This window comes from Desmodus rotundus, chromosome 9 (assembly GCF_022682495.2).
Source record: "Desmodus rotundus isolate HL8 chromosome 9, HLdesRot8A.1, whole genome shotgun sequence".
NCBI classification, from domain to species: domain Eukaryota; kingdom Metazoa; phylum Chordata; class Mammalia; order Chiroptera; family Phyllostomidae; genus Desmodus; species Desmodus rotundus.
Window position 1 is genome coordinate 29,755,795 of NC_071395.1, and position 16,851 is coordinate 29,772,645.

At 35.1% G+C, this 16,851-nt stretch overlaps 1 protein-coding gene across 4 annotated transcripts in view; it reads left to right on the forward strand.

Annotated features, from left to right (window-relative positions):
- Positions 1 to 16,851, forward strand: part of CLCN3 (chloride voltage-gated channel 3) — a 68,110-nt gene that overhangs the window by 15,824 nt on the left and 35,435 nt on the right. The window contains exon 1 of one of the 4 annotated variants that reach the window (XM_053912139.2): positions 6,393 to 6,653. The exons of 2 other annotated variants lie outside the window; for them this stretch is intronic. In XM_053912139.2, coding sequence (XP_053768114.1) covers positions 6,575 to 6,653 — 79 coding nt within the window. In that variant the 5' untranslated portion in view covers positions 6,393 to 6,574. Of the gene's footprint in view, positions 1 to 6,392; positions 6,654 to 16,851 lie in introns of those variants that run through there. One more of the 4 variants, XM_024568557.4, reaches the window with a different exon arrangement.

Here is a 16,851-nt window from a genome sequence, read left to right on the forward strand (position 1 = left end):
GTAGCAGTGGGAAACTGAGAGCATGTATCACTTAAATACATAAATGTATTTTTATGAAAATGTTTTAACCTTACAGACCCCCTGAAATAGATCTTGTGGATCTCCAGTGGTCTATAAAATACACTTGACCACACTTTGAGAACTGTGTTTTTGGATAAGCTAGCTGCAATATGCACATTGGGTAACTGAATAAGGTAACTTGCTGTATTGTAATATAAGTTATAAGATGGAAGGACTTATATGAAAAGGATAAAAATCTATATATTATGGTCCCAGTTCTCTTAAAATGTTACATATACCCACACACATATTTGTCAGGGGAAGTACATCAAAATAAGGATTTTTCTCTTGGTGATAGAATTTGGGTGCTTTTTTTTTCTTAATGCCTCGCAGTATTTTCCAAATTGTCACCAATTTATAAAACTGTAGATTTATGAAACTTAGCCAAAACTTTCAAGTTACTATAAGGTATATATTTCAGTGTAGGAGGCCAGGACATACTTTATTAATGACTTCCTAACTTTATGCTTTTTAAATATTTAGTCATGTGGCAAGTGGACATTTTTTTGTACTCTTTTTGGCAGTGGAATGGCACCACATGTTACCAGCAATTGGACCAGGGTTCAGCAACCTCAGTATTTGAGTTCTGGCTAAGAGAGAATTCAGAGCCAAGACTCAAATATAGGCAAAAGTTTATTTAGGAAGTCACAGAGGTAGAAGAAGTGAATTGTGGAAGAAGTGAGCCAGCTGAGTTGTATGGGCTGGGGAAACAAGTTACAGAGGCAAAAAAAAAAAGGGCCCTTGGAGCATAGGAGAAGGAAAGGCAAAGAGACACATCTATAGGAAGATGGCATGGTGGAGAGAGGGAGGCAGAGACAGACAGTGAGCAAGAATGAGCAAGAGCAAGCGAGAGAGCGCGCTGGGTCCTTAGACCTAAGGGCTTTTGTGTGCTCTGTAAAGGCAGGGATCTTAGTTGAGGTCCCAGGGGAGGATCTCACTGGAATGGTCATCAGCTTTTTCATGTGTGTCTGTTCACGGTTGTGGTCTCTACTGATCAGTCTGCATAGGGGAGGCTAGTGGACATTGCATGTGGTCCTGATGCCAGCCATAGCGCGGTTCTGTCTGGATTCTAGCCTGCAGCTGGAACACAAGGGAGGCCTAAATGTCATCTCTTGTTTGACCAAAACTCTGACACTGGTCAGCACATCGGAGGCTTTGTTTTTCAGATTACTTGATGCATGAATCCCGTTATCCTGAGGGCCTAACACTTAGGAGAGTAGTCATTCAAGGGCTTGTATGGGAGTCTTATGAGGCTATTCTCTGGCCCCCTTGTATCTCCTCTAAGGAGGTTACCATAGTACTAGTGACATGCTAGGGGAGTAGAGGTCAGGTGAGGGTCCAAACTGCGTGACCAGTGATATGAAAGGTCAGGGGGTCTAAACCCTGGGCTAGGGGAGGGAAGATCACCCTGGGGACGAGACCTTGTTTTCCCAGTTTTGCCCATTGCTAGGCACCCAGGGCTTTCTTCAAGTTACATTCCATACCTGGCCTATCGTTCCTGCTCTGCTTATGCCCTGGACCTTGTAAATATTAGCTTTGGGCTTGTGCCTGTCTGTCATATCTCCAGGTCTCTCTACATGTTTCCTTTGCCTGCACACCAGTTATTACTTGTACATTGCTTTTTAGGTTAGACCTCCTTTCCTCTAGAAAGCCTCACCTGACTTCTCAGGTTTGGGTAGGAGCCCCTTCTGTATAGTAAACTGTATTGCTTCTGTTCTGTTTGCTTTCTTGATTTTCCTTATTTGTCTTATTTGTTTATTGCCTTCCATCCTCCTAGATTTAACTATATTATTCTTTAGTATAATTCTGCTAATTCTTGTTGCCTTATAAGAGTATAAGTCATTATTTTATTGTCTGCATAGTTCTGTTTAGAGCTGCTCTGTTATATATCGAGTACATGCTTTAACTCTTGTGCAATCTTATTTTCCTTATTTCTAATCTTTGTGGGGAAGGATATTAGTAATCCCCTATGTGGAATGGACAGCCACATACGTTATTTATTTCATCCACCCTTCTTACAAGTCTTAGTATATGGGCTTGTACCCAGTAGAAACTCATTAAAAGTTTGCTGTTTTTTAGAATGTTCATCTATTTAACATATTAACTAGTCATATTTTATAATTTTTAGCAGTCTCTTTTCCTTTTTATTTATTGAACTAGTATGGGTATATAGAGACAAGTTTCAGTTTAACTGGGTACCTGTGAAGCTGGTAGGATATTCAGTGGAGTAACAGGAACTGTATCACCCATATTGTTACAACTGTATTGCTCAGGGGCCCACCAAAATGTATCATTCAGGAGGAAAAAGGCACAGGAGGAAAGTCACAGGCTATATTAATACTTAGCTCCCTGATATTGGTCAGTGTTATCACTTCTGGTTTTCAGTTTTCTTATCTGATAAATGAATGCAAAGTATTTATTCCACCTACCTAACTCAGATGCCTTTTATTTCTTCTTGTCTGATTTCTGTGGCTAGGACTTCCAGAGCTATGTTGAATAAGAGATGAAAGCAGACACCCCTGTCTTATTCTTGATCCTCAGGGAACACTTTTAGTTTTTGCCCATTGGGTATGATGTTAGCTATGAGTTTGTCATATATGGCGTTTATTATGTTGAGGAATGTTCCCTCTATTCCCACTTTGCTGAGAGTTTTTATCACAAATGGTGCTTGATTTTACCAACTGCTTTTTCTGCATCTATCGATATGATAATGTGATTTTTATCTTTCATTTTGTTTATGTGGTGTATCACATTTATTGATTTGTGGATATTGTACTAACCTTGCATTCCTTACTTGATCATGGTGTATGATCTTTTTAATGTATTGCTAGATCTGGTTTGCTAATATTTTGTTGAGGATTTTAGCATCTGTGTTCATCAGGGTTATTGGCCTATAATTTTCTTTCTTTGTTGTGTCTTTATCTGGTCAAAATGGATACATTCCTAGAAACATACAAACTTCCAAAAGTGAATCAGGAAGAATCAGAAAATCTGAGTGGACCAATTACAACTAATTAAATTGAAGCTGTAATCAAAAACTCCCAACAAACAAAAGTTCTGGACTGCACAGGTTTACGGGTGAATTTTGCCAAACAGTTAAAGAAGAGCTAACATCTATCTGAGGAGGGAAGACTCCCAAGCTTATTCTACAAGGCCAGCATTATCCTAAGTCCAAATCCTTAGTATTTTTTTTATTGATAACCCCCCTAGTTCCCTCCTTGACTCTGAATTCCTACTTCCTTGTTGTATTGGGAATTGAGCCAAGTTCTATGTCAAGGTCTCTTTTCTCCCATTGCAGTAGTCCTGAATAAAACCTGTTTTTACTATTTTAACTACTGTCCAGCTCTGGTTTTTCTTTGACTATATGTATTTCATTTTACATCTCTAAAATATAAGAATTCTTTTAAGGCTATTGTCATATGTAAAGTATGAATAATTTTTAAAATCAATTATCTTGTCTATTTCACATTTCCCCAGTTGTTTCATAAAAAATTGTTTTGTTTTTAATTCTGTAGTGCCCTACCTCCCCTTCCCTCTTTTTCTTACTATTTATTTGTTGAAGAAATCTGGTCATTTGTTTGCTAACTTGGGTTTTTTTTCCTGGCTAAGTTCCTGAGCTGTCATTTAACGTGTTTCTGTGTTTTCTGTATTTCCTTAAATTGGTAGTTAGATCTAAAGGCAAAAATAATTTTTTTAAGTAATTCTAATGTTGTAGATTTCTTGGATCATGTATTTTAGGAAGGGTTTAACGTCTGAGCGTTAAAATACAATAGTCAGGACATGTGTTGTACATATTGCTGCACAGTCACGTAGTTAAAATGCCCCCATCATCTGTTGTCATCTCTTTAGCCTCCCTTTCTCACATACCTCAGAGAGGTTGTGATTTATCCAGTATCCCACGTCAAGTTGAAGTTAGAATCTGGAGTGCGTTTGGAAGTGGAAATACCTTCCCCTTGTGCATTTTAAGTTCCTTTTTGTGCAACCACTTTAGTGTTTGTGTTCTCAGAAGTTCCATCCCGAGCTTCTCCCCAGCCCCCACCAGCTGTACATCTAGGAGTTCTTGAACTTGTCTTCTGTTCTCTTTCCACTTCAGACCCATTCTCATTGTAGTTCAGTTTATTAGTCTAGTAGTACCTGACCGTGTGTCAAAGTCCTCTTTGGCCACACCTTCCGGCCTACTTTAGCCTTTTCTAAAGTACAATTGGAAAGCACTTTAGCCTGAGTAATAATTCTTTTAAGAAAAAGTGGCAGCCATGGACCCCATAAGCATGGACATTTGTGTACTTTTGAAATTTTTTAAATTTACAGATATTTTTGTATTACAAAAGTAATGTATTTATGTAAAAAGTTAAATGTGTAATATATATGTTTAAAAATTTAAAACAATGTGGAATTGTATAAAGTAAAAACTAAATGTGCCATCATCTTCCCCACTTCCACCTCATTCCTTCCTCAGTGATAACAGTTGTTAAGAGTTTGGTGTGTCTCATTTTAAACTGAACTCCATAAAAATCATGTACAATTTATATATTGTATAATTGTGCACACATTTTATTAGCTAAAAATAATTCATAAATAATTATTTACTTATGATACAAAATTTTACTTAGGCAATACTGTCATATTTTACAGGGAAGATATTCTTCCCCTTGTAGTTAGTGCTTTCTAGCTATCATTTCCATTTTTCTTTGTGACCAAGTTGTAATCAGGAAAAACAAGTTAAGACACTGTCTACAAATACCAGGAGAACTTGTAGATAGATTTTCATTTTATATAAAGGCATGAAAGAATGTAAATAGTGTCATAAAAATTAAATTATTTATGAATGCCATATAGCATATTTTTTAAAAGTTTTATAATAGTAGAACTTATCAGATGACCACAGATGATCATATTTAATGTAGTAAAGTTAGCTCTTTTTCAAAGCTTTCCTTGTCTAAAAAATTATTTCCAAGAAAATTAAAAAAATACAAAAAACAAAAAAATCACCCTTGGCAATATAAATACGAATAGCTAGAATCAGAATTAAATAGAATATTCCTATGGCATTAATTCTAGTCTATATTCTTTTATTAAAACCCTTTTCCCAAATCCCAGTTGGGAGTTTATGAAAATTTCTGTCTTTCTGAGGTTTACAGTTTTTGAAATATAAAAACTTTATTTAACCAAATTTTAAAATACCGCAAATAACTAAACTGTACTACACAAAGTGAATAGACTTTCCCTTCTCTTTACTGCCCTGAGTCCACTCTTTTTTCGTTACCCCAGTCCTTACATAAATGCCTTGAATTGGACTGGACCTTAGAGGTTGGCTCATTCAATACTTAGGAAAACAAATTTTTCAGAATTGCTTCTAATGAATAGCACATTTTTATTTAGTGGCTCTGAAACAATATTGTATTTCAGAAGGAGAATTTCTTAGTCCAAAGGAATTACCTCAAGGGTAACTGTAAAAATTATGAGCCTTAGCTTTTTTTTTTTTTAAATGGCAGTTTGAAACAAAAAGAGTTGCTTTATTTCTGAATTTCATAAAAATTTCCAGGAAAAACACAATCGAAGTTAACCTTCTGAGACACGTTTTACTAAAAGTCTTTTGTTGTTTTTAAAGCACAAAGTATTTGTGAGGTAGGGAAATAGTGAGATAGGATATGAAAACCCCTTACCTAGTAAACTTCTTTTTGCATCCTCTCTCAAACAACAGCCAAGTTACTTATTATGTTGATAAGTTTTCTTTCTCCTCAAAAGCTAGAATCTTACTAGTTAGTTCTTAAAAGAAGGAAACAAGAGGCTGCTGAAGGGGATTAGTGAGATAAAGCACCATTCAACCACTCAGTTACTAAATATTTTGAACCCACAAAGCAGTCTGAAGTACAATGAGATCATTAAAAATTGACTTTTAAAACCAAGCCTCTTGAAACCTTTGATATGTTCTAGCTTCTTTATGACTCACTTGACATTACTGTATAAAAATTAGTACACATATTATAAAATCACACAACCTTGTGAGTGTGGCTTCCATTTTTCTACGTTGGAAATGAAAAGGGGCATTGTCTAGATCCAGAATTGCCTTTTCATATCTCTATATTAAAAATTTTGTTCTTTTCTATATTTATCTTAAAATCAAAAAGAAATAATGCTCTGTTGTCTTACTGTAGTTGGCACCGGTGCTGTAGAAGCTGTACTGTGAATGCTTTAAAATTCTCAAACCAGTTTTGTCTGTTATACTTGGAGCTTAGTCATCATAATACGTAGCAGGACCTGATTAAGAAGGCTGTTCCGCCTCTAAGCCTTGCTAGATTGTAGCCACTAGCAACCAGGCTGCAATAATTTCCCTTTGATGACATCATCCACTGTGGAAGAACACAGTCGCTTCAGCGAATTGAACTACATACAGTTCTAACCCTCATCAAATATGGCATCTCCCTTGCCTGCTGCAGCAGGGGTGGAAGAAATGCCACTGTCTTTTTAAGCTAGCAAGCTTTTCTTTTTCTTCTTCTTTTTAAAAATTCTAATCATGGATGCCTCTTCTGATCCTTATTTGCCTTATGACGGGGGAGGAGACTATATTCCCCTGAGGGAATTACATAAAAGAGGTAATGCCATCCCTTTGCTATGAATCTTCTGTTGGTATGTTTTGCATGCGGCTGGGTGGTTCTCTTATTTAAACACGTTCTCCATTGCCCTTTAAATATTGCAGATGTTGTTTATTTGACCTGGGTTGTTAGTAAGGGGCAAATGAAACCTTCTGAATGTTGTGTAGTCCTGATTGTTTTCTCTGTACAAATTAGTACTGCTTCAGATCACATCGGACTCCGACTCCATGTTCTGTGTGAAATCCTCTTTCTATTTAACTGGGAAAATGAATTAATCCGCTTTTACAGATAACTAATGTGGTGTTGGTTGACACCTATAAAATAATGTTTAACTTCCTTCGGAAAACTTATGTTTCCTTTAATTTACACGAGAAATCAAGTGTGTGTCTATGTACCATTATATTTCAGCAGCTGCCAATTACCATGTAGCTTTCACAGCACAAAGTAAATTTATAGTAAAAACTCCACCAGCATTTTAGAACACTGAAACAGCAATAAAGGTGAACACATTTTTATATTAATATTTTTCATATAATATGCATTTCAACTGATTGACATTAACCACAACCACATTGTCTTACACAGGTAGCTTTTGAAAATTGATATAATAAAAATACTTAGAGTAATTTTTACATGTCAGAAAAAATAATAGTCAATAGTTTGTAAAAAACCAGGAAACTCAGCATTCATATAAATCTTTTGGCAGGTACTGTTAAGGTCTTAAAACTGAGTACATGTTAATTAAACTGCTTTTACTTTTATTCAATTTTCTTAAACTGGTTATACTAAAAATAGACTGTTGGCAATTGTTGTTCTAGAAAAAAAAAGAAAAATTGAACTTTAAGAAAACTATCTTAGATGGATGACTTCATTTATGAACCACATTAATTTGAATTACTTTATAGTATTATAAATTCATTTTATAGTTTATTCCAAATTTTTATTTATGAAATAAAGAGCCATGATTTTCCTGAGCATATTTAGCCTGTTTTACTTACAGTTTGTATTCTGATATACTTTTTTTAGCATTAAGTTCCATTAGAATTAAAAAGATTAAAAAGTTAATATAGTCAACAAATATTTATTAGGTACATTGTCTACTAGGTACTATTTTAGGCTCTGAACAGTTATATCATTATATGTCCATAGTATTCTGTTGTTAGTAAAAACTTGCTTTTCACATTTTGAGAAAAGTTTTATGAGGTTCATGTTACATATACAGTATCATACTTCTCTTACAGTTGCCCTTTTAATACAATTTATATATAATAGTATATAAAATAATTATACAATTTTAGAATATTTGGGGAAATACCTAAAAGCATGAAGAAGAAAATAAAAATTTCTCATAATCTTACCACCTGGAGCTACTGAGGTTTTTTCCTCCTCCCAGTTCTTAGTGTGTTCATTAACTCTACTTTTTCCTGTGTTACCATACCCCTTTTCTGGTAAGGATTTCTTTAAACAGGAAACAACTTGGATGAATGGTGACTGTTCAAATGTCACAGTATTTGCTACTTAGTATGTAATTAAACTGTAAAACAAGACAAACTGTTTTCTTTGAGCTCTTACAACATCTGTTTGTTGATGATGATAAACCAGAAGACCTAGGCTTGGGAAATTTAAATTATCAGTATTAAGCTAACAGTCTTCAACAGAATTTATGACAGAACTTGCTTCTGGAGTTCATCTCTGTATAAGAGCTGCAAATACTAAGAAATAAGCAAAGCTTATGTGAGAATAAGCATGGTTAGTGATAATGGTTATTACTGAAATGTAAGCTTTTTGTTTCTATTATACCCATAAGTAATCCCTTAGGAATCTTGCGTAAGGTCTCTTGGCAGCCCAAATAGTTTTCCTTGTTCCTTGATGAGACTTACTCAATTGATAGAAGCTAATGCTATTTGAAAGTAAAATTATGTCTTTATAGTACCAATGAGTCAGTTAATAGGTCTACTTGACTGTATTGCATATCCTAGTATCTGTGGGTAAGAGGTGGTTTCTCATAATTTATAAGCTATTGTAGCCACTGGTCAGCACAAAGGAACTGGAGATGTGGAGATAAGTGGCTAATACAAATCAAGAAAACTGAATCAGGACAAAATTACAGTGACTAGATATATCTCTTCAGGCTGATAAAGGGAGAAGAGACAGTTGATGGAAGAATGAAATTGTAAAGGATTCCAATAAAGTAAACTGAAACCCGGAGTTCTAGAGTTAGGGATTACCTTTGTGGAGTAAATTAAATGTAATACTACATTTCTAGGTGAGATGGTACATGATGTAGCTTCCTACTTAAGTGACTAGAGCTTGGAAATGTCAGTAGATTAAAAATATAATTAGTTAATATATTATGGGTAGATTAGAAATTATGACATTTTAGAATTAGCCATCTCTTGGTGTAATTTTCCTATATAGAAACTGTCAAATTCTTCTATAAAATGTCTCATTTTTATCAGGAAAAAAAATCTTGCTTTATTTGGATTGTCAGTTTTATGCTTGACTTTCTTCTTAATTTGTGCAAGAAGTTTAATTAGTTTGGGGAGCTCAATTCTTACTTCTACCAGACCCTGTCATGGATTTGATCTTTTGGGCCTTGAGCCTCCATTTATTCTGAGTGATTTTTTAAAATTATTTTAATATTAATTGTTTCATTCAAAGAATTTATGGAGCTCTTGTGTATATATATTAAGCACTACTTGGTAATGTGGAGAAAGGTGGTAGTAATAGTAATATTGATAATAGCTAATACTTAGTGTAGAATTCACTGTTTGCCAGATACTATTTAAGTGCTTTAGGTGTATCTGTTAATATATGTGTAGCAATTCATTTTAATCCTCATTGCAGACTTGAGAAGTGTAGGTGCTGTTTTAATTCCCATATTTCTGTTGACAGAACTGAGGTAAGGAAATGATAAAAGTCAGGATTTGATCCACATGATTTGGCTCATACTCTAATCATGGGTATATACTGATTTTTACTCTATATACGTGCAATAACTTGGCATTTTGAGTCTGGAAGGGACATGAGAAGGCTTCCCAAGTTTAAAAACAAAGAAACAAAACCCCACCGAAGTTAATAAATTTCTAGTGAATGATACAGACTGGATGTTCTTTTCCTGGACTTTAGGGGAGGAAAAGATCAGTCTCCCTTTGACAAGTGTTTTGTTCAAAGTGGGCCAGGTCTTCGAGTACCCACAGGAATGTGATAGGCTGCTTCCGGGGGAGTGGGTAGAATGAGTACCTGCTCTGGTGGGAGTGAATGCCTCCTTTCAGTTTCCCTGGTCAGTTTTGCTGCATCTCGTGCGTCATAAAGCAGGAAATAGAAAGGTGGAGGGTAGAAGAGTCCTGGATGCTAGAGGAAACTTGAAGGCCAGACTAACAACAGTCTCAAACACTGTAAAGTGTGACCTTCCTATTGAAATAATAGTTTTGGAGTCTTACATTTTTTAAGTTTCTATCTTAAATCATTTCTTGACATTCACTAGTTCAAAGATATATTCAAGTAGTTTTTAATTCTCAGTAGAACATATGGATTTGTTCATCTTTAATTTCCTCCTAAAGTATTAGTAGTTAGCATTTTTTTTTGGCACATTATTTGGAAATCCAGTTGCTAGCTGATATTTTTATTGCTATAGGCACATTTGTAGGCTCTTTGTGAAATGACTGTAAGCATCAGGTGGTTATTGTACTTCTATTACTTCCAATCTTTCAGCCAACTAGAAAATAAAATCTTTTTTACAAATTAATTCCCTGTCTATAAATTAAAAGAACAAATAAATATTCTTTATTTGATGTCAGAAAGTCTTTGTATTCTAAAACAATAATATAAAACAAAGCCAGTCTTTAAATTTATTTGCCTACGGCATCTGAATTTAAAATGTTCAAAAAAATCTGGTTCATATTACTATCTCTAGTTCTATTTTCTAAAAATAACCTACACTTTACTATGGTTAATTTTATACCATCTCACTGCTTGTCCTAAGTCAGAAATGCTTTGTGTATCAGGGTTTCATGTGAGTGGGTCTTTTGCATAGGTTAGGTTTGTAAACTTGGCTTTTTTTCCCAGCATTGAGGTCTTGTCTTCGTGCCTCCACAAAGTTAGAGGAGACTGGTGGCTTAAATTGTATTTTAAAGTTTTGTTTATGTTTTTTAATAAACATGTTTAATTTGTAATTTTTGTAGCCCTTTACAACCATAATTAGATAAAAATGGAGTTAATTTAGTTTCTGTAATTCTTTGTTCCATTTAAGAGAGCAAATTTCATAATTTTTTAAATTTATATAATATATAAATCGTAGGCAGAGATAATAAATGAACATGGAACTTCTATCCAGTTATACAGATGTTTTAATATCCACTTTATTATCTCAACCTAAGGATGTGCCTTTTTCTCTTGGAGTGTTAATAGATCAGAGAAGAAAACAGTGACTTGGATAATGGGTTCAGCATGCTACTGACTGGTTTTGTATCCTTGCTCAACTTCTTTGGGATTTGTTTTTAACTGCCAAGTCTTTGCAATTTAAATAGATGGTAGTTTAATATGACTGGATGGCAGAACAGGTTTAAAGAGCATGTACTTTATTTATCCTATTCATTTATTCAGCAGACATGTAATTGACCACCAACTAAGTCCTAGGCGTGTCGTGCTTGCCATTCCCTTTTAATCTTTCATTTGGGAGTCTACTGACATTCTGGAACTTCTTTTATCAATTTCCAACATTTACTTTCCCCTTTCTCACCAGGATGACCAATTCTTATCAGTGAGGTCACAGAGAGAGGGGAGAAAAATACATTGGGGACTAGACTTCCTGCTCTAATATGAGAAAGAAACTGGGCTAGAGTATATGTGGAGTTTTGGATTTCTGGTTGCCGCCTGCCACAATTTCTCAGAATTGAATGAGTGTTATGCAAATGTGGTAGAACAGTAATCTGTATTATGAGTTTAAATGATAACAGTCACTGCTGTCACATCTTTTGAGATTAACCCCAGAGGTAATAAATAATAGGCTAAGAAAATAAATATATACCTACTTTTTCATGTAAAATTATTATTTGAATATTCCCCTTTGAAAAAAAGACAGACTGCTGAAGATGTATGACTTTGAAATTTACTAGTGTGCTCAGCTTAAGGTGCACCTGTTAAGTACTATTTTATACCAAACAGATATTAATAGATGCCAGTTCACCAAATAGATATTAAGGGCTAGTGGGTGGAAATATAAAGGTTTTTATTTATGGTAAAGCAGCTAATTTCATTAATGTTGTATTCTCTAGTTCAGTCTTTCTCAAATTTCAGGCTTTAACATGTTTATTAAATCAATTGGGTTATGATCAATTTTAAAAAAGAAAGAAAAGAAAAAATGAAAGTATTAGACCATATGCCAAAGAGTAGGTATACTAAACTTTGGTTTTACTTAGGTATATCTGTATACTGTGTCATTGAGAAATGTTTCTTGCAGTGGGCCAGTCAAACAAGTTTGAAAACCAGTTTCTTAAGTATACACCCTGGAGGGCAGTTAACTCTTTCTGGGGTAAAGGTAGGCTTCTTGTGTCCTCAGATGAGTCTGAAAGAATCTGAGGATGAGAATAGGGTGTGTTACGGTCTGCTAAAGCATAGGGATGTGAGTGCTTGTAACAAAGCAGTGCCCGTGACTACTATTGCAACATTTTTTTCACTGCAGTATTTTAAATAATGTAGGACAAGTGGTTTGGAACCAAAGGCGAAGAGGCATGATGGTGGTGATGGGTAGGATTGTATTAATTGTCTGAAAGCTAAATGCATGTTCACAAGTTTTGGGAAAAGGCACCACCTAACTTGGAGAGGAGAGTGTCCACCTATCTTAAAATATACAAGAAAACAAACCATGAAATTATTTTTTAGGCAGTATTACATAGTGGTGAGAAATGCCTTTGGAATCAAACTGCTTGGGTTTGAATCCCTGTTCCACTACTTAATAGCTTTGTATCTGTGCCTTATTTTTCTAATTTGTAAAATTAGACAGTGGAACCTATTTCACAGGGGTGTTTGAGGATTAAATGAGCTAATGCATGTAACGTGCTAAGAACAACGTCTGGCACACAGTAAGTCCTCAGTAAATGTTAATTGGTTTATTGTTATTACTATTTGACATTAGATAGTAACAGTATCTGGCCTCTAGGTGGGAAAGATTATTTAAATTCTGTCTAGTTTATTTAGTTTATCTTTTTTTTTTTTTTCTTTCGTCAGTTGTGTCTGGTGTTTTATCTGCAAAACCATTGCCTAATCCAAAGTCACAAGGATTTAATCCTATGTTTTCTAATAAGTGTTTTATAGTTTTAGCCCTTACATTGTAGTCTATGATACATTTTTAGTTAATTTTCATGTGTGGTGTGAGGTAGGGATCCAGCTTCATTGTTTTGCGTGTGGATAGCCAGTTGTCCCAGCATCTTTTGTGTAAAAGACTTTTCTTTTCCCATTGTTGAAAATATTACTTTAAATAATAATAATTTAAATATTTCCTACAGATAATATAAGAACTTTTTGTTTATATTACAGTATTAGTATATAATGAATTTGTGTTTATATAGGTATGCTTGAATTTTATAAAGTTCTGTGTCTGGGGAAAAAATAAACAAGGCATAAAGTCTTTTTATCAACAAAGTTATTTTTGCAGGAAAGCTACATGCCAGTCACAGCTCACTAATTGAATAATTTTTCCTGCTTGGTGAGGCATTTTAGTGTTGGTGATACTTGAAGTATGAAATATTGTTAGTGATATTTGATTTATATAGTGTTCAGGTATGGAAAGGCTGGTCATTGACTACACTTTTTGGAAATTTGTTTCTGTGTCCATGTCAGGTATAATGAATTACATTATCTATTAAAAATCTCCAGGATTTTTGCTCAATATACAGTTGTAGCAGAACTCACTAGTCAAATTTGTAAGATTTCCCCCTCCTCTTTGTAATATTGTCAGTATTATGGTTAAGATTAATACCTAACAAGTAATATAATGCAGCTTGATAAAGTTTTAAATGCCAGAATATTTGAGCAGAAATAATCGCTTGTGTTTATTGCTTCTTGCTGTTTGTCAGACACACACACACACACACACACACACACACACACGGTTTATTTCCAGACCACGTACCGTATTCCTAAAGTGGATGAGAAAACCCAGCTACCTAAAAGGGTTAGTAAGTAACTTGTGCTGGATCACATAGTTAATAGGTGGCAGATTGGAATTTGACCTCAAAATGCATTAAGGTCGTGGAATTTCTTTACTAGGACACTGAAAAGATCTTTTCTCCAGTCTTTTTTGTTGCTGTTTTTCAGCCAAGTAGTACAGGATAGTCACTGGCATCTGGTAGTCAGACCTCTAGAAAAGTTTAAAAAAAATTTTTTTCTTGTATTAAATTTGGAAACTACTACCTTCAGATTGCACTTTCCTACAATCCACGATCCAGGGAATCTAGGTAGCAGGAGCTACCCTATGTCTTTTTGAAATTCAGTTGTTAAAATTTGTAGGCTCCTTCTGTCTTTGTATCACTCTGCTCAAGGTTTTACATTTCTAGGAGATAGAGTTTGATTGGTTTAACTTGGATCAAGTGCCTTTTTCTTAGCTGGGGAAAGGAGGGTACCTTGACTGAGGCCCTCACCAGGATGGCATACAATAGAGGGATAGATGTTTCCTAAAAATAATTGGATTCTGTTACAGGAAGAAGGGAAAAGGTTACCAGTTGGCAGAAACGGGGGTCCATTATACAAGTAATAACCCTAATCTGAGGATAGTTACTGGTTAATGTGTTTATTTGAAGTTTGGAGATATACCTGGTTATTAATATTGAATATGTGAGTATGGGGTTAGGGATAAAAAGGTAAGAACAAGAAAAAAGTTAAAATTTTAAAAATTAATTGAAAAAGAGGATGACTAAGTAAGTATACTACACATATGTTCACTCCACGTACTGTCTGTAATCCAGACTAACCCAGAAGTTTGTTTGGAATACAGTATGTCAGTACATTTAAATGCAGTAATCTGAAATACATTGAAAGTGATGCGCATATATATTTAATGACTTGAGATGGCTTTAGAAAGTATCCCTAGTAACGCAAATATGCTAAGTAATGAGAAGCTTATAAATAAGTGTAGCCAGTATAACCTCATCTATATTTTTGGTTTATAGAATATGTTAAAGGCTGAAACCAGTTGCCAGTCTCTTATAACTCTTGATTATCCAATTCCCTCTCTCTGCTTCCCCAGCAAACCTTATGTAGCTATGTTGAGTTGGTTTTTCATCAGTTCATTTTTCAATCCATGACGCTAATCCATGTACAAACTCTAATAAGCCTTTTTACCTAAAGTCTTTTAAAACACAGAAACCCATCACTTAAAACTCAGAGGTATTGACTTTTAAGGTTTTGTTTTTTATATGGGTTTCCGAAGCCTGAATTTGAAACTTGGGAGCCACATTACTGAATCTTGTTCTCTAGGATCTGCTGTGTATTTCTGTTACTGTGGCAGTGGCTGTCTCCCTGAACTGTGGGGGAAGATGCGTGGAGAGGCCAAGGAAGTACTGGTGGGTGAGGAACCTTGATTCTAGTTCCAAAAAGTATTCCAGTACGTCTCTCCTACTGTCTTCACAGATAAATAAACAAGAGCTGCATGTGCTTTGAGAAATGGGAAGTCCTGAGCAGATTACGTCACCTTGTGTTAATAAAATCCACTATAAGAAGAGATTTTATTGAGGACAAAGAAAGGTGTAATCAGGGAAGTGTAGCCTCAGCACTTTTATTTCATTCCGTAAACCTCTTGGTCTTCTAGAGCTCCTTCCCAGTATCTGCTGTGGGAAAGCCATGTTATAATTTCCTAATTAAATATTTTAGGGAAGAGAGGGAGATGTATTTTATACATGACAGAACTTTAATTTGTGCTTGTGAGGTACTTACAGGTTATATGCTTCATTTGTGCTTAAGATAAAGTTGAAGGTGAAATTGGTTAACTTGTAGTGTTGTTTATAAACACTTTATTAACACATTAATTTATTTGTATTGATCTCATTTTAATATATGTAAGTTAAACTTTATACAAATCTAGGTTTCAGTGAACTGTACACAAAGAAATGATAGGTCAGGAAACATAGTACCTTTAAAATTACTCTTACTGTGGGATGTGTAGGTATTCCTGTGCTCCCGTTAGAAATGAATGTTCCCTGCCCAGTGTAGAGTAGGGTAGAAAATCTTTCCTGTTCTCCTTCGTGCTGCTCAGATTTCCATGTTTGGCAGAACACGCTGTAAAAGTATATGAAGTGTCACACATAAACTAAAGTAGGTCGGAGTATTTTTCTAATGGCCAGCTGATTCTTAAATTTTACTTAGCAATTCTTTTACAATAACAGACTTTAAATTTAAAAATGCTTACTGACATCACATTCAGTATGATACCTTTCAGTTGTCAGTAATAACCCTGGTTATTACTTACTGGTTAACCCCCAGTAAATTGAACAAGAAACAGGACAAAAGGAGAAAGGTTAAAGCCAGATTGAAATGGCTGCCTTCCTCCTTCTGGAGATTCCATTTAATTCTATTTATCAGAGCCCAAAAAATATTCTAATCAGCTCTATCTCAGCAAAAAGTTTATATTTTCATAACAAAATCTATCTTGTTTACTGTCCAAGCCAATTTGATAGCAACAGTCATAAGAAGCGCTCAAACCTCTTTTTGAAATAATTTAGAGGGGAAATCTGTTTCTGTGGGCTCCCTCAAAACCAAGAAGATCAATCAGTATTTCCCTCTATACTATACGGTTTCAAACATCATCGCTGTGTCAGGTAGAAATAAATAGGCATGAGGAGGCAGACTGACCTTTAAGCAGTCTGGTGGGGACACAAAGTGCTCTGGCTAATTTCTACCTTAACACATGCAGTGGCACCCTCAGAAATTCCAAACGACACAACATAAAAGCCAGAGAGCATAATACATTGATCCACAGGATCCTCTGGTTTAAAAAGTGTGAGTCCTTTATTTCTGGTGTTTACGTGTTCAGAATTACTGCACATGTGTGTTACTGAGCTGAAAGGGAGTTCATCTGCCAGCACCCACAGGCTGGAAGAAATGTACAGGCAGGAGTTTTCAGGGGAGAAAAGAATTAGTTTATTAGGATTGGCGTCAGTCTGGAGAATGGATGAGCTCAGGTTCCAAAATATCCAACTCCTGG